The following is an 18,565-nucleotide window of genomic DNA, read 5'->3' as shown; positions in this document are numbered from 1 at the left end:
ATTATTTCTGCTTTCATAGAAAATGTTGGGCCCCCCAAAAATAAAGAACAATATTATAAGCACATTATAACAAAATGAAGGAAAAAATCCCCCACTAGGTTGATGGTCAAGCTCTTAAGATTTTCTGTTCTTTATCTATGTTCATCTAATTTATCTACTTAAAATTTTTAAAATTCTTGAGCCAGTTACTTTTCACTCTTGTATCTTTCTTTACCCATCTTTTTGAGAGTCACTAAATTTTTTCTTATCCAACTGTATCTAGATTTTTTAGAGAATTTGATCACACATTTCCATCAGTTAAGAACTTAAATTCTCACTAAGATTTTATGCAGTATTCTTATCTTTGCCAAAGTCTTAGTTTGACACCTGTATCATCACGTAGCTTACGCTTACTCTTGCCACTTTCTTGCTAAAATGGCATTTCTGATAAGCATCACCTCAGCTGGCAGGATGAAATTGAGACTTGACAGTGAGCCCTTGTATGGTGTGTGCTTTCATTCCCTTTCATTCCCTCTTATTCCCTCGCTCCCTGCCTCCCCCCAGCTTCTTTTTTATTTTTTTTCACTGTTACTCTTGGGTCACAATATTTAGGTTGGTTTGGAAGGAGTAATTTAACATTATTTTTACCAAAAAACTGATCTAATCGATTTAAACTTTTTTTTTTACATTTTTCCAACTGTATGGTTCTTTTGTGTGGTCAGAATACACAGGTTAGATATTTTTCAGTCTTTCTGTAACAAATTTCAGTAAATCATATTGAAAGCCCATGTCTTCTCGTAAGAAGTCTTAAGGGACAATCTGTTTCTTCTCAAAAATTCTTCAAAGGCGTCACAGACATCACTGATACTTCACATTCTTCTCTTTGAAATTAGAGCATATTTTACTAGTTGAGAGCGACCTCTTGTTTCATGGATGTTCCTACTTCCGAGACAGGTAGAGTATCAGCTGCTCCTCATTTCTAGCAGTTTCTGCTCATTTCTAGCAGCTTCTAGAACGAGATACTAATTTTGACAGTTTTACTGTATGACTTACTTAATAGCGGTCTTACCATTTACCTCCTTGAGCAGTAGTTTACTTGCAGTGAGGTTCAGTGACCCTCAAAAGAGGGTGGGAACTACTCTCTTACCATACGAAAAATAGATCTGAAATACTTCCCTGCATTATTTCTGTGGCACTCGTTTTTTAACTGTTAAAAAATCCATGTATAAAAATTATCTAAGAAATATTACTAAAGCTTTTGCACACATTTTTGCCTTCTAATATTTGATAACTTGCTAGAAGAAGCAAAAAGTGTATAGGCTAAAAGCTTGTGTATATGCTTGCATTGTGTTTCCAAATGTCTTCCTTATTAGAGATTTAAAGACAAAAAATTCTCTGAATCATGTGTAATATACCTCCTATTATCTGGTATCCCAGATAATTATTATATGGTTCCCAGAAATAACATCCAAATTTCCTGACACAGGTATAACAGCTAGTTTAGCATTGCAGTGGTGTGCTAGCTTTATACACCTTTTATTTTTACAAACAGTAATTTCAGAGCATCTATTCTGCTATGAGATACTTCAAACCATATGCCTAAACATTTGCTGAGTGTTGCTTTCAAGGGAGACAACAGTGTGAAGGGGCCTTGATGACTCTACCTTGTCCCTGGTTTGCGAAAATGGCAAGTAGATGTGAGGAAATGGAAACTCATGATCATTTGCTATCTCAGTCCTTTAATTCAATAGCTCCATGCCAATTTTACTGTGGTAGTTTGACCTGGGCTGTATGGCAGGTTCCCACCAAAGCTGCTCTATCACTCTTCTCCTCAACTGGAGAAAACATAATGAAAGCTCACGAGTTGAGGTAAGGACACGGAGTGGTCACTCACCAATTACTGTCACAGGCAAAACAGACTAAACTTGAAGAAATTGATTGAATTTATTGCCAATCAAAATCACAGTAACGTAACGAGAAGTAAAAAAATTCCTAAAGACACCCTCCTCCCTCCCCTCCCTCCTTCCTAGGCTTAACTATATTCCTGATTCTCTACCTCCTTCCCTCAAGCAACACAGGTAGACAGGGAATGTGAGTTACAGTAAGCTCATCACATATTGTTTCTGCCACTGCTTCCTCCTCAGGGAGAGGAGTCCCTCCCCTGCTCCAGCATGGGGTCCCTCCAGTGGGAGACAGTTCTCCACAAACTTCTCCAACTTGAGTCCTTCCCATGGGTTGCAGTTCTGCACAAACTGCTCCAGTGTGGGTCCCTTTTTCCCTGCAGGGTGCAGTCTTTCAGGAACAGGCTGCTCCAGCATGGGTCTCCCACAGGACCAATAGAGAACATGCTCCAGTGTGGGCTCCTCTCTCAGCAGTTCCATGTCCTGCTAGGAGTCTGCTCCAACACAGGCTTCCCATGGGGTTAGTCTCTTTTCAAGCATCCACCTGCTCTGGTGCAGGGCTCCTCCATGGGCTGCAGAGGGATCTCTGCTCCCCCATGGACTTCCATGGGCTGCAGGGGCACAGCTGCTTCACCATGGGCTGCACCATGGGCAGGCTGCAGAGGAATCTCAGCTCTGGCGTCTGGAGCACCTCCATCCCCTCCTGCCTCGCTGACTTTGGTGTCTGCAGAGTTGTTCCTCTCACACTCATTTCTCTCTGGCCGCAATTACTTCTGCACAATAAGTTTTTTGGGTTTTTCTCTTTTTTAGATACATTATCACAGATGTGTTACCGCTATCACTGAGTGGCTCAACCTTGGCCAGTAGCAGGTCTGGCAACTTCTCACAGAAGCCACCCTGTAGCCTCCCCGCTATCAAAACCTTGCCACACAAACCCGATACATTTCCTTAACAGATAAGATCAAAGAAGATTAGGCTCTTCAGCAGTATGGATGTGATATTGTTCATTTCTATAATCACTGAAGCCTAGCACAAATGAAATTACAATAACCTCTAAATGAAAGGCAGGTCTACTTCATTAGGTTGCACAGCACTTCTGTATTACTCTTAATTGTTCAGAGTAACTATAGAATATCATTAGAAGGATCAGTTTACATGGTTAAGGAGCAACTATGCAAAACATTGCCACTTTCTGTCATTATCTAAGCACAAGAATGAAAATTTTTAATTTCGCCTAGGAATAATGCAGTTAATAAGAATATTTATTTACAAGGAAAACCAGATCCTTTCCTAATACTCAGTGCACTTTGATTTCCTCTATTTGTGAGTCTCAGGAGGTATTTAGGCATTTGTGTATTCATGATTGGAAAGTAATATCTTAAGGACTACCTACTGTAGGCCAATATGTTGGCAATAAGTTTAAAAAAAAAATCAGGTAGCAGGAGTAGAAGAAAATTCATATTTAAAAGAAAACAACATTTAATATAATGTTCCTTCTGAATTAATCCTAAATGCTTAACTGATCATAACATGATAACCGCATATACACCTGTAAAAGTTATAGACTGTAACCAAGAAATTATCCTGAAAATGGTCAACACTGGAGGCATTTGCATTCTCTAGAAATATATACACAAAAATAGTTTAATGTTGAATTATTTTTATGATTGACTTTTTTAGACTGTAAGGGCAAACTATGAGTGTCTTTTATTTTTATCTTATTAATCTGCTTTTGAGACATGCTAAACAAAAGTATTTTTAAAAGTAAACTTTTGTTAAACTTTTCTTTCCAAGACATTTTCCATAGCAAAATTTCACATTTGAAATGTGTACACCAGCTCCAATTATGAACTGGTCCTACTAAATTCTTCTGGATTTGAGTATCTTATCTCACAGAAAATCATGTATCAGCTGCTAAATTTAAACAACTTGTGTATTTCTGAGATTCAGAAATTATGTGCTATCCTGGACTTAACTTTATTAGCTCAAAATCAGGCATCTAGCTGACCTTCTCACCATTCAGAGCTTCTTGTATGATGAAGTCTGAAGTGTGACCTAGAGACTTGCAGGTTTGGAGCTGATTTATATGCATGTTTGACAACCAGGACAATTTCCAATTGATTGTTCATCACTAGTTTATGGTTGTATCTGAGTATCTAAGAATAATTAATTAAGAAAAAAATATTTCTTTAAAAATGTCTAAAAGATAGAAAAAATGGTACAGGAAATTGTGACAATGATTACACTGACCATTTGCCATTATTAATTTTCTAGGCATGCCTGTGAAAAATAACATAGCAGCTTTACGGCAATCTCCGGGACAGAATGGCACCAGCTTTCATGGTTGCATCCGCAATCTGTATATCAACAGTGAACTTCAGGACTTCAGAAATGTGCCACTGCAAGTGGGAATTCTGCCAGGTTGTGAGCCTTGTCATAAGAAAGTTTGTGTGCATGGAACATGCCATGCTACCAGCCAGTCAGGCTTTTCCTGCGAGTGCGAAGGAGGATGGACTGGACCCCTCTGTGATCAACAAACCAACGACCCGTGTCTTGGAAATAAGTATGTCTGCTCTCAAGACAGAACAGTAGTATATTATGCATATAAGTGTCCTGTTATAGGTATTATTTTCATAAAAGTTCACAGTTGCAAGAAGCAAAATAACCAGGGCACGTAAAAATTAAAATAGCACTCCAGTTATAATTTATTCTTTCCATAAACCTAATGAGGAAAAGTTTCCAGTTTAGCAGATCAGTTTTACCTAAAGCCTGGGAGGTGCTCTTACATACTTCTGTATGGGCTTCTTCTGCAATGAATTGCACTCATGACCCTTGGTACAAAAATCATAGTTACAAATGGAAAAAATTCTATTTGCTTACCTATAATTGTACAGAAAGAGGAAATAATATTGTTACTATTAATATTAATATTCTCTACTCTGTTTAAAAAAATTGATATGACATATCTAATATTTTATATTTTCATAGTACCCCAGGTTTTAGCAGGAAAAAGGATTTTGATCCTTATGGTAAACTTCTGTTTAAGTCTTTGTATGCTAATTCTATTTGCTAATTCTAGTTTGGACATTTTATATATGTCTATAGACAAGTTCACGTATATAAATTTGTAGAGAAAGAAAAGATATATATGTGTATACGACAGTATTGATATTTATGCATATACATCTTTTAAATTTACTGTAGAGACAGATTCAAGTTTTTAGTTCATGGACACCCAGCACAAGAAGATCAGAAACTTCAGAAGTTCAAAGTTCTTCAGGATTTATTGACCTTGGGCAACAAGATGTCATTTGTATTTGTCCTTACCGCTGTCCCCACTACAGCTTGGCAAACGACTTTTTTTGTTTTGGTGGTTGTTTTTTTGGTTTAGAATAAAGTAGGCCTGCTTGAATCTTTTGGCTGCTGTTTTTTAAAATACTTTGGCCTATGTAACTTTTTACTTTTAAGAACCAGCAGCCTGAGTTTGCTAAGACTCTAATAAGATGATTTTCAACTCCCATTTAAAATGATGTTTAAATTATCTTTCCACATAGTGTGTGGAGAGTCTGACCCTTTAAAGCTTTATACAGCAGTGAGCATGCTTTACAATGCTGTTAGAATTGTTTACATTGGTTATAGACTTTCAGTGTCATTAAGCGCTTTCAAGAGCTAGAACAGTGAATTTTTGACGCATATCATTATAGAATTTCATTGTTTATACGTCTCTTTCTTAGCCTGTCCTCTTTCACAGTAACTTTAATAAAAGGGAGTGACGGCAGGTTAAAAAATACAAATGCGACTTCAATCATATCCATTTTATGCTTTAAGAGTAAAAAATAACTTCAAACTGTAACCACAAGTTCTACCAAAAGAAAAGCCAAAGAATTTCTTTAAACTATCCTTGAAATATTAGATTCTTCATAGGTTCTTATAACTGTGCACAGTAGCACTCAAACTGACTGCTTTTTTTTGCAGCAAAATTACAAAGTTATCAGTATCAGATACAGGCAGTATCAAAGATAGAATTAAGTGAGCATAGCGTTAATATTTTGTTTGCTCTCAGAGGTATTGAGTTTGTTTCAGCTGTATACAGTGCTATGAGCTTTTAAGAGCGCAAACCAAACCAAAATTGTTTATTTTGAGTGAAGGTGGGCTTTGTTGTTCTTTAGTTCCTGGGGATTTTGATTCTGTATTTCTTCATGCATCTCTAAATTGTGTCTATTGAGTAGATACCTTATCTCCATCTAATACAGTACAACATTCTGCTTTATCTGAGAAACAGAGTTGTCACTGTGATCTCTGTTTCAAAAATACAGGTTATCTGTTAGGTATCTCTGCGCATTATGAAAAGGCTTAAGACTTAGATTTATTTTACCTAACTCCAGGTGCTTGAATTCAAAACATAATGACCAAAATTTATTTTCTAGTCAGTAAAGGAATAAACACATATCAAAAGAGTAAATTAGACTTCAAGTTGTTTAATCACCCTTTGGATAAGTTTATTTCTGTCCATGACTTTGTATGGAGCTTATGGCAATTATACATCTAACTTGAGTGCCTGCCATAGGTACCTAAAATTAGATGAGATGAAATTGTGCCCAAGAGTTTGCACTTAGCTTGATGTTCCTTTCAGTACCGTCTGAAGATGAAATTTAGAGCTTCAAAGAGCAGGTGGAAACAAAAGTATGAGAGCTGGCATTAGCTAAGATTTAATCATCTTCTAAGTCAAGCAAAACTTTGCCAAAGATTCTGACACAGATTGCTTTGATATCTGAAGTAGCCTGTATAGAATATGACATGATGTCAGTGTCACCTGAGTAACTTCATAGATCAGATGTCCTAAAAGCAGATGTTTTGTAAATGGTGAACAGATCAAATGCTGAACATAATGAAAACTAAACAAAAGCTGTCTGCCCTGTGATATTGCCTAAGCCTTCTATTTTGAACTGCTTGATAAGTCTTGGAATATAAGACTTCAACCACAGAAACAATTTGTAATTTTTGTAGGGAGCACAGTTCCTTCAAAATACGGACTAATAGGAAAGCTGGAGATGCTTAAGCTATCAGTTTTAATCCCAAACTGGTTATGTGAATGGAGGCTACGTGCTGTGCCTTCTGTTTAAATATCCTGTGATGAGACTGACTTCCCATATTCTTTTTTTCCTCTTAAGTTACACCATGCCTAAAGCACTTGCACAGAATTAGAGGTACAGATGGAGAGTTGTAATGGAGATTTCATTGATGATTGAAATTTGTTGATCTTTTTAAAATGAAACAATTTTAAATGGTTAATGCAAGTTTTTCAGAGTTAAAAAGTATTGTGCACTTTTCAATTTTACCAAATCTCTTATTTTACTGAAGGAGTAAAGAACAAAGAAAAAAGTTTTCAGGAATACCAGCTATGTTAGTTAAAAAATTTCAAAATGAGATGTTACTCTTAACAGAGTTCTTTTACTATGACATGCAATTTTGGATTCATTTTTGTCATCTTCAAATTGAAACAAATTATTTTATTTTAGATCAAATGGGATTTTTTTTCTTTTTTTAACCTAAAGCTTTTAATTTATTTAGATGGCTGTCACAACCTACTACGGAGGTTGTGACCTCAAGGATCTTACAATATATAGAGAGAAGAACCTTAGAGAGGTGAAACATTAGGAAAGGTGACTGTGGTCTTGAACATCAGGATTGCATTCCACCTGGTGTTTTCCTGGGAAACAGTATGTAGATAGAAAACTTGTCGGTCAATACAACAGTTAAAGAGAATAGCATTATTTCTAGGAAGAAAGTTATTGACCCTGTACTACCAAAGGAACAAAGGGAAGTGATTTCATTCCAAGTCATTGGTGATGTTTTCAGAAGATGAAATCCCCTAATGTTCAGCTTACACATAGGAACAGGCAATTAAACATCCTCCTTTTGGGAACCACTACCTCGCTCTCGAAAAGAGATAAGGCCAGCTGTGTATTCCCATACTACTGTATGTCAGAACTTGGAGGATGCAGCTTTACTCAAAATCCTTTTTTTTGTCTAACAACAAGATTTGACACTGCCACAAATGTTTAGTGAAGCTCAACTGAGAGATTAGCTAGTGTAATCACCTGGGTGAGACCTGATAATATGAGACCTTATCTAGTGTGGGCTTCTGCATGAGAACTCGATACATGCTGTTGTCTTGCAGGGAAGTAAAGACTTGCCTCATACATTTTAAGACCCTGCTATTGGCAACTGGCAATGCAGAGTAATGTATTTGAAGGGGACGCATATGTCCAGCTTTGAAACTTACATTGCTTGGGTCAGAAAAGTTTCTGTCCTTGTGCTGGGAGCCCCATGCTTCATGATTGACAGTTTGGGGTTTCTTTTAAATGATACATGAACCAGAATTTCAGGTGAGTATCCTTCTTCTGTTGCTTGATTTTGTGGTGTTCTTCTCAAAAGCATGCTGAAAATCTAGGTAGACAAATGTTGTTTTCAGTAACTGTGACCTGTAAAAGTCTTCCATAACACATCTACAGTGGCTATTTTCTACTGAGAGAGTTTTGTACTCCAGTTTGTTTTATGTAAACTTGCATACCAATTAAACCACTTCACTGCATCTCACTGAAAAAGTCCGTTAGAAGCAAAAGCAATTTTTTCTGAGTACAGTCCAAAGTATTTGTAGTTAATGTTGCTTAGCCTGAACTTTGATGAATAATTTATTTTTATTCTCTTGGGCTTGTTTCCCCTGTAGATGTGTGCATGGTACCTGCTTGCCGATCAATGCATTTTCATACAGTTGTAAATGCCTGCAGGGACATGGGGGAGTCCTCTGTGATGAAGAGGAAATGCTGTTTAACCCCTGCCAATCCATCAGGTGTAAACATGGCAAATGTAGGCTTTCAGGACTTGGGAAACCATATTGCGAATGCGGCAGCGGATACACGGGGGACAGCTGTGATAAAGGTAAAAAAATAATTCTTTTTGGTTTTGTTGGGGTCTTAGAAAATAGATTTTTTTTTTTATTAAAACATGAACAGCCAAACACATGAACAGCCAAAAACATGACCAATTTTTTTTTTCCACAACACACACATTTGTTGCCTTTTTTTTTCTACCATAAGAATTTGTCTTGGTGAGAGAAAGATCAAACCTTTCCCATGAATTTGTTTACATTTTGAGGATTTTTTCATCGAATGCTTTGCTGTGAAAACATTTCTCTATTTTTTGCCTTTATTCAGAAACACATTTTTACTATATTTAACTATTACCTTTTTACCTGCTGTATCTTTCTGTATTTATTGTTTCTCTACCTTCTGCAACTGAGAAGCCAAATCCAATGATTCTGCTCCTAGTTTTATCACAAACTCTACTTTTGACCTCTCAGCTTCAACTGATTTATCACAGCGAATTATGCAGGTGAGATGGATGAAAACAGGATGACTTTTCCCCCTACCTTTTTCTTTTTCCTTTGTCTATCAAAGCTCTCCCTCTCCCACTCTTTCCCTTACCCCAGATGGCATTTATTTTGTATTGTACATAGATGTGAGTAGAACAGAAGAATATAGTTGTAGAACTTTTAACAGATGTCTCATTTTTCGAAGGCTTTATACGTCAGTAATTTATGAAGTTAGTGGAATGTAACTTATATTAAATAAGAGTTTGAATAATATTAAACTCCAGGTCTAATAAATTAAATTGCATGCTCTCTGAAACATTTCCCTATGGTAAACAGAACCAGCTGCAAGCAATGTAGGAACAGAAGATGTGTATTTTTATAAAAGAGAAAAAGATTTAGGCTTCCAATTTTCTTGTCATTGTAATGGCTTCGTATTTATGGTTTACATATACATAATATGAGCTTTACTGAAAATAGGAGGTATAGGGAATAAAAACCAGCATTAATCAAATTACGTTTGGTAGAATCACTAGTTTCCAACATACAGTCTGAGTCAAACTTTAAATATCAATCCCAACTACAAATAGTAACACAACATCTTCCTTAGCAATGTCAACCATTCTTTCACCCGTGTCTCAAAAGCGTATCTCTTATTTTAAATGTTGTTTTCTACAGAAATCTCTTGTCGAGGGGAACGAGTCCGAGATTACTACCAAAAGCAGCAAGGGTATGCTGCGTGCCAGACGACCAAGAAGGTATCGAGACTAGAATGTAAAGGAGGATGTTCAACCGGGCAGTGCTGTGGACCACTACGGAGCAAGAGACGGAAATACTCTTTTGAATGCACTGACGGGTCGTCATTTGTGGACGAGGTTGAAAAAGTGGTGAAGTGTGGCTGTACAAATTGTCCCTCCTAAGTGTCCCTGTCACACTTGTCTTTTGAAAATGTTGTATACTTATTGACCGTGTCGGACTAATTAATGCTTCATAGTGGAAATATTTGAAATATATTGTAAAATACAGAACAGACTTATTTTTATTATGAGAATAAAGACTTTTTCTTCATTGAAAAAAAAAGATTCAAGTGCTTGAACTGAGACTTCTCATACCCAAGAGGACCTTTGAAGATAAAAAAAAAAGACCTGGTAACATTGCAACAGAGATGGGAAACTTTAACTGCTTTTAACATGGATTCTTCTTTATAACATGCTGAAGATACACTGACACTAGACACATGTGACTTTCAACTTAACAACTCAGAGATGAAAAATTGACCACAACACAAGTCTTGGTTTTTCACTTTCGTATCAGTATATTTTATTGTCTTGACAGACCATACCAATCACTTACCTATGGATGAGGAAGCATTATAAGAGAAAAGAATCAGATTATATAGAAATAAAATTGAAAATTTTGTCTTTGGAATTATTAAGCATCTTGAGAAGATGGTGTCCCAGTTAATAAATGGGAAATGGGAGATACAAGAATATACTATAATCCTGAAATCTCCTGATGATGTATACTTTTATGTCAGCATGTTAGCAAAAGAAGCATAAAAAAAGTGTTTATCTTCCCTTTTCCAGTATTAATTTTTTGTAATATAAATGTTTTGGGGATGATAAAATAGATTATTGATGGATAAATTAGTAATAATATGGATTTCTGTTTCTATGAGTTCTAAACAACTCTATACAGTATTCGGTTTCATTGAGAAATATTTATTGTATCAAAGTACATTGTACTTAACCCTTTTAGGCCATCCCTTTTACTGTTTTTCAATGCTTTAATATATATTAATTTATATTTGTCCCAGTATTTTTGTATTTTTTTTTAAAGGACTTAAAAATCAGGATTTTTTGCAATAGAACTAACGTAGCGTGTCGTCTTGGGGTAAATGTTTTCGATCTGTTTTCTCCTTTCCATTCCCTTTTACTTTTCCTTAGAATCTGACCACTCGGTGTCACTGAATTGAAAGTGGTGACAATCTGCAGATTCACATACAGCAGATATTCAGGACACCTTCCAAGAACCTGTAATGTATGACAGAAAATGTCGTTACACTAGATGGCAATTGTAGAGAAGTTAATTTTCCCTATATACAGTACTTACAGAAAATAAGATGGCGTGTAGAAAATGACATTAGAAGATAGATCTTTATAAATTAATATTCCCATGGCGCTCTTTACCTTTTTTATAAAAAAAAGAAAAAAAGGCTGTGCTATCAAGAACTGTGACTTTCCCCAAGTAATAAAACTACTTTACTGCCCTAATGTTCCCCATGTTAACATGTTGCTGCTAAATTATAATGTAGAATTGGTAATCAATAGTGGGTTGTGTTCTTCTTTCAGTAAAACCCAGGGTACCCTGTAAAAATGCAGATGTTTTTTCAATTTTATTTTATTATTTTTTTTACAAAAAAGTTAGATGTACATGTGTAATGCAGTGTGCTTTGTCATATTTGGACTGATATCAGTAATGCTACTGATGTTTGTAAATTAAACAGATATTTACTTCATTTACAGCTTTTATTTGTATTCTTCTGAGAAGTTTAAATTGTTTAGTAGCCTTTAATTAAACATCTGTTGCAAAGAATATTTGGTAAAAGACAGAATAAAACCCAACCCTAGATCCAGTGTATTCAGTACTGAAAATCTAAAGAAAGAATTATCCTGTGATTATTACATCTAGAGGCAGTGACATCCGAAAGCGTCTGTGCATTGTGAAATCAGATGAACTTATACCAAAATTGAGAAAAGACTTAAAGTACACTGCAGGAAAAGGCAAACTGAGTCTATCTTAGTACTTTAAAGGTTATAAAAATGGCAATTTGACGTTGTTCTAGCAAGTGATTTGATTCTTCAGAAAGATTCATTATTGCTAATCTTTGACTAAGTGTTTTAGATTTAAGCAATTGGATGGGATAATACTTAACCAGATTTCTCTTCTGTAAGATATTTTTTACAAATAATTCTATATTTATTTTACTTAGTCTATTTTAGAATTTGTGTAAATATCCAATGAAAAAGCCTTCTTTGCAGCTTCTGTGACTGCTAAATAGTTTGTTGTAAATAGGGGTAGCTTTGAGGAGAAAAGAGGCATTTTTTGCCTAACAGTCCTTATATAGCATTCTTGGGTATGGAAAGATCTCTTAGAGCTCTAAGTCCCTGTACCAAGTATCCCTGTACCAATGAAGTTGGATTGCTTTCTGTCCTCATACTGACAGAGAAAGAGGAACTTTGCAGTGGTATTCAAGGAATACTAGCAGCTGCTGGTGATCCTGATGCCGGTAAGAGAAGGACATTTTGTGGTCCCTAATAAGAAAACAAAAACCTTTTTGAATAAAACAAACAGATTAGAAACAAACAAACAAACAAAAAAAACCCACACCCAAAACCAAACCAAACTTAGGCACCCAGCCATGTGAAGGAATACAAAGCACCCATATCAAACAGTGATTCAACTCACCTTAGAAACCTGAGCAGCCCTGCATTCTCACCACTGAAAGTCCTTAAGCATTGACGAAGTGTGCCACTGTGCATGCTAAGAGATAACTTCCTCAGTGGGATGTGTCACCCTGACACCTTCCTAATAGCTAAATCAATTTTCTTGTAGTATTGCTATAACAAGCTGCTTTGTACCACTGTTTCCCAAAAGGAAAATAGGCAATGGGATCTGACGAAACTGTTGCTTTAGGTATAGCTAACACAGTGGAGAATTCAGTTCACTGCAGAGCACTCCAGACACATTGGTTTTCATTCAAAAACATAACTCATGGGGCTTTTAGCACAGTGTTTAGGGATTAGGTGTTTCTCCTTATGTCTGCTACCTGCCGTAGGAATCACTTCCATACAGTTTGCTTTTAATGTACTGAATAAAATGCATAAACTGCATTGGGTCTGAAGGATATGACTCAGTACAAAGACCAAGTCCTCACTTCAAGTTCACGCTGCATACAATTCCTTTTTTCATTAGAAACTGTGAAAAATAAAATTTGCAGATTCCATCATTTTCTGCCAGTATTCTTAAAAGCTGTAAAAAAGAGAAAGCACATGAATACTGCTTAATTTGTACTGGCTCATGCACAGCTCTTACTGTCATCTCAGAGATGACAAAATTGTGAAAGATCGTGGAAAAAAGACCATACTTGAATAAAAGAGTAACAAAAGTCATTGTTCTTTTGTTACTGTTGAAAGTCAATTCAGAACAGGAAATATCACACATGGAAGCAGATTCTGCAGTCTGCATTAAAGTTTCTGGGGTAGATAGATATTCAAGGGATAGAAACACTTTTAAGAAAAACAGTGGTGAACTATTAGCAAGCTTTGAGGGATAAAGTTTATTTTCTAAGCTCTATTATAGTAATTTTGTCTTCAAAATACTTTTTATTGCCATAATGGGATACCATGAGCCTTAGTATTACAAGAACCTTTGTAATCTGATGATGGTGCCAAGTAGTATGATACTCATATGATAATAAGAAGGCATTTGGCTGGAAAGACAAGCATGCAGAGGTTTTATAAATGACAACAAATCTGGCAGACCTGATAATCCACCGTGTACTTGCAGGGATAGTAGCAAGGTACTACAGTAAGTGCATTGTCACCATGCTAGTTTTGATGAGATGGGTGGTGACGAAGAGATGAGGGGAAGAGTGGTGCATTTTGGAAAGGAGCTTGCTGTTAAGAAGAAAGTGCCCAGAAGTTCTGGGAAGGTGTCAAGAGTCTTGGGGGCTGTTTGCAATAAAGCTCTATTTTGGGAGCTTTATCTGTTGTCGCTTGAAACTTGTGTGTTTAAAAGAAATCTCTTTACAGTTCTGAAAAATGCATGCTTGATCTTTCTATCTTGAGTTAACCCTATTGTTTAAGAGAAAGTTTATCTTTTCCAATCGATTCAAAATTCCATCTTTTGATTCATTTTCTTCTCCTTCAGAAGGAAGTGTTATTCTTGCAGTAGCTTATTAGGAATGCAAGTGTCTGTTCTTCAGCTATCCCACCTTACAGTGGAGAGCCTGGCACATCATTTCAGTTCCCATAAAGTGCAATTCACCAGCTGAGCCATTCAGGATTCTTGGCTTTTAGAAGAAATATCTATAGACTGAGCTGGTATCCAATCTATTTAAGATTCCTGGAGTGGAAATCAGAAAATCATTGGTACTTGTGACTATGTAGAGGCTGTCAGGAGTACAGTAAAACTGAAGTGTTTGCCTGCATGCCTGGAGAGCCCGGCTCATCCTGGAGAGCCGAGTCTCTCAGTGTTTTTTATGTATTGTGTTCCTGGGAGACTGGGAAGTCATGCTCATCCTTTCTGAAATATTTGAGAGTAGAGGGATTTTGTGTCCTTCTGCAAATAAATTGTCTAGGTTGGAAATCATAGGCCTCTTTGGCCCTCAGCCAGGTTAAACTGTGTATGTATATCTTAACATCAGCCATCATCCTGGACACCAACAGACCCCGATGTTTAAAAAAGTGAATAAATCTTGCTCTCAGTTTAATAAAACACAGATGGGAAAAGCAAACCAAACAGAGAGTTAACAGCTCTATTCACTAGTCTCCTGGGCTCCGTGTGATTAAATCAGAGTTGGAGGGTATGTTCCTGCTGCTGCTGTTCTGGCCAGTGTCCGTAGGGGTGATGGCCAGCAAAGGAGAAGTATTCTGTCAGAGCTGCATGTCATTTGTCAAGCTGAGAAAAAACAGTCATCTCATTGAACAGCAAGACTTCTGGCTATCCACAGTCCCAGCAAATATGGTCCAGCTCTACAGCATGACACCCATGCTGCAGGAATTTTGTTCAGCCATGGGAACAGACTTTAAAACTGCCTCCCAGATCCACAACTTTATTTCAGAATGTTGATCTTAGTAATGCTTTTGGGTCTTTACAACTCCATCCTTTTATTTCATTCCAGATTAGAGGTAAACTCCTTTAGTTCTAAACATCAAGCCTTAGTACTCTCCATCATTGACCTCTACTAGGTACAGGAAATTAAGACTTAGGGGTTTTTATTCCTTTTTTAGGTATTCATTAACATTTGTAGAGGGATCAGAAGACCTGCCTTAAAGAAGAGATAAGTTATACATCCAGCTACAGAAATAAAAAATTTTCATAGCCTTTATAATTCAGAAAATGTTACTTTCTGTGGAACAGTCTCACATCCATAGATTGAGATAAACTTATTTTATGGATTTATAGACTTAGACTAGGAGACTTGATATCTGGTTTTGTCTGCTGCTACTTTTATATTTGTAAAAATTCCTTTTAGGATACTTTCCATATAACAAGAGACAATGAAATATAGAATTAATGTGCCTGGGTTGCTTCCTCAGTCATTAAGATTCCTTAAAACGATCCAGTAGCCTTTTTCCAGGACATTTTTCTTCTTTCTTACAGTTTTTCACATTCTAGGCTTCAGTCTTATGTTTCTGTGAAACTTTGTACACTTTGTTTAATTTCCAGAACAGATTTAATCCTTCCAAAGAGAGGGAAAGGATACCTTCTTTTTTCTGCAGCTGTGCCTAAAATCTCTCACAGAACATCTTTAGAAGTATGTTTTCTTTCAAAGTCCTCTGAGAATAGGTTAACTTGAGCCGTTTTTACTGCAGACTTGGTTTTTTTTTCTTTTGCTTCTGATTAGCTTTATTTATTTAATCACATTTCTGTGTTTCTGCTATGGTAACAGCAATAAGACTAGTACCATCTGACCTGTGCTTTAGAAGTTGCTTGCTGTTTTTAAGTAACAGTTTAAAGAGTTTGAGGTTTGCCTGTTCTCTCTCCTTTTTTCTTTTTTTTTTCTTTTTTTCTTCTTTTTTCTCCCCCCCCCCTTTTTTTGTTTATTTTTTATTGTTGTTTTTTGTTTAAGAAAGGTAAGAACATGAGACAATATCAACAGTAAATAAAACTGACCACAGAGAACACATAGATCTACACAGATATCTGAATATCCACAGCGAGACCATGTGACACAGCACATACATCTCTGCAGAAGAAGGTTCACTATTAAAATAAATTTTTTTAAAAAAATTAAAAACCCCACAAAACCTAATTAGACACTTTGAAAAGCAGCCTAAATGTGAAAAGTAAAGGCTTTGTTAAGTCCCAATTCATCAAAACATTGCTCATCATCTGTTATCACAAAAGAAAGACCAGTCTTTGGCATTCATGCCATCCCTACTGCTCCAGGCACTCCAGACACTACTTGCTTTCCCCCTTTCTCACACACCCGACTCCAGACCTGTCTGTGCCTGCCGTTCCCACAGCCTTCCCAGACAACAATTCTTCCTTCCCTTCCCAGTTAGTCAGAGCAATCACCTTCCTGCATGTGCCTTCCCTAAGATAACTTGAGGCACCTAGTCGGGGCAAAACAACTTGCTGGTGATGGAAAGAACACTCACCAGCTAATTAACATTCTAGCATTTAAAACTCAAGTATTACTTATTAAACTATTACAGAAAAGTGGTTGTACCAATGAGCAGGAATTGTGGCTGTCAAAACATTTAAGGAATAAATCTCCCTTCTGTGTGTGACATGGAGAATGATGCCTCTTCTTTTTCATTCTGAAAAGCAAGTGTAACCAGGTTAATTGAAAGGGAGGATAGAAAGACCTAGCACTCACTGAAAATATGCTCAGCAATCAGATGCAAAAGCTACAAACAAACAGCATATATGCCCCAGTTTGTCTGTTTTGTTTGGGTTTTTTATGAAAACAACAAAGAATAAACAATAAATAGGTAAGATATGCATGCCTGGGAAATAGAAATTCTAAAAGGAACCTGCTCTGGCTACATCAAAATGTTTGGCAGTGAATACAGAAGGGAATTAACTGCTGCAATTGCTTGTGGCTAACAAATAAGCTGTATATTTTCAAACTTTTGTAGAAAGGACACTTACAGTCCCAAAAGTAATGACCAACCACTCAAGTCATCCTACTGTTACTTCATGCTGACATGAAAGAACTGTTCGGAAATAAATTCTTTTAGCAGAAGTGATCGCAGTCCATTTGAATTTCACGTGGTAATGAACAAGCTTGTAAAATGCAGAAAAATAATGGTATTAGACCAGAGAGAAGAAAATATTAAAGATTTAAGACATCTAGGTCCAGAATCACTGTAGGCTCAAGGTGCTTCATACTGTTTCAGTGACGCAAAGCAGCTGTAAACCAAACCCAACTTAGCTGGTCTGGAGTCACTACAAATTCTATCTGCTAGAGAAAGAAGATTTTGGTGCACCAACACTGGGTTTAGAATTGTAATTTGTCCTCCAGCCTATTGGCTGAAGGACTCGTCACTTGTGTTACTTTGGGAAAACCTTTGTGTCCCTCTTGCTGAGCTCTACCCCTCTTCCCTATGTAAGCAATGCCAAGGATCTGTGGGAAAGGAGCTTGCTTTTCAGTGCTGCTCCCCAGACTCCAGAGCAGTGAAGAGAATTGGCAATTCCTCTTCAGCAACAGCAATCAAGGAGGCATGTAACCAAAAAAACAAAATGAAGGGAGGACTGTTGTAGTCGAACTCCTTCTGGTGAAGTAATTTCTTGAAGTCATTTCTTTAATACTCACTCTTAAAGACTCACTTAATTGTGGCTCCATAAGAAAGCATTATGGAAAACAGATTCTTCTTGTAAAATGTTTACTGTCTGTGTCTATATACACAGATATATAAGGGTGGAAAGTGGATACTTTATTTGGTCTGGTTTTCAGGATGTGAACTTGTTCAGGTTTTTTGGTTCCCCAAAGCAGCTCTGAACAACAGCAGGTATGATTAAGAATTTAAAGTAGCTGGCAGCAAAGAAGTTTGACCTAATCTATCTTGACTTTGCACTCTATGCATTTAAATGCAGCATGTCTGTGTGGAACACCCTGTAGTTCACTGGGGTACAGCACATCTATTTTAGTCACATGCATACACTGCAATAGCTGTGTGCACATGGACATCACTTCATTTTTTTTCTTTTTTTAGCCAAATTAGGGGATCAAAGCCATGTAAAACCTTTTGTAATGAAACCTGAAGCCACATGTAATGAAAACAGATAGCTTTTCCTTCTGATCTAAAGTCTTTCCTGTTTTCAGGCATTACTATAAACCTGCATCTCAGTCCAGTCTGTAACTTGGTCCAGCTTGCATTAGCTTTGCAAACAGTTTGATGAATCGAGGATGATTTATAGCTTGAGGTAGAAAGAAAACAAACAACAGAATTTAAAGTTTGGCCTGCTTCAGGTTCAAAATTGAGCATAACCTCCTGCTGTCTCCTTTTGAATTTTCGTGTCTTTTCAAATCCCAGAAGGAAAGCACCCCACTGAATCGAAAATCCAGCACAAAAATGGT

At 36.7% G+C, this 18,565-nt stretch overlaps 1 protein-coding gene across 1 annotated transcript in view; it reads left to right on the top strand.

The window, feature by feature from the left end:
• The window catches only part of SLIT2 (slit guidance ligand 2), a 114,543-nt gene extending 102,773 nt beyond the window's left edge, over positions 1 to 11,770 (top strand). The window contains exons 32-34 of the mRNA XM_027902066.1: positions 4,155 to 4,443; positions 8,611 to 8,822; positions 9,931 to 11,770. Of these exons, the coding sequence (XP_027757867.1) occupies positions 4,155 to 4,443; positions 8,611 to 8,822; positions 9,931 to 10,172 (743 nt within the window). The 3' untranslated portion in view covers positions 10,173 to 11,770. The remainder of the gene's footprint in view (positions 1 to 4,154; positions 4,444 to 8,610; positions 8,823 to 9,930) is intronic.
• Positions 11,771 to 18,565: the final 6,795 nt, after the last annotated feature.

The sequence above is a fragment of the Empidonax traillii genome, unplaced genomic scaffold, assembly GCF_003031625.1.
Source record: "Empidonax traillii isolate 1590-97213 ecotype Southwest subspecies unplaced genomic scaffold, ASM303162v1 scaffold834:size519909, whole genome shotgun sequence".
In the NCBI taxonomy this organism is placed as follows: Eukaryota; Metazoa; Chordata; class Aves; order Passeriformes; family Tyrannidae; genus Empidonax; species Empidonax traillii.
The sequence above is the reverse complement of the archived record's forward strand: the minus strand, read 5'-3'. Positions and strand labels throughout refer to the sequence as shown.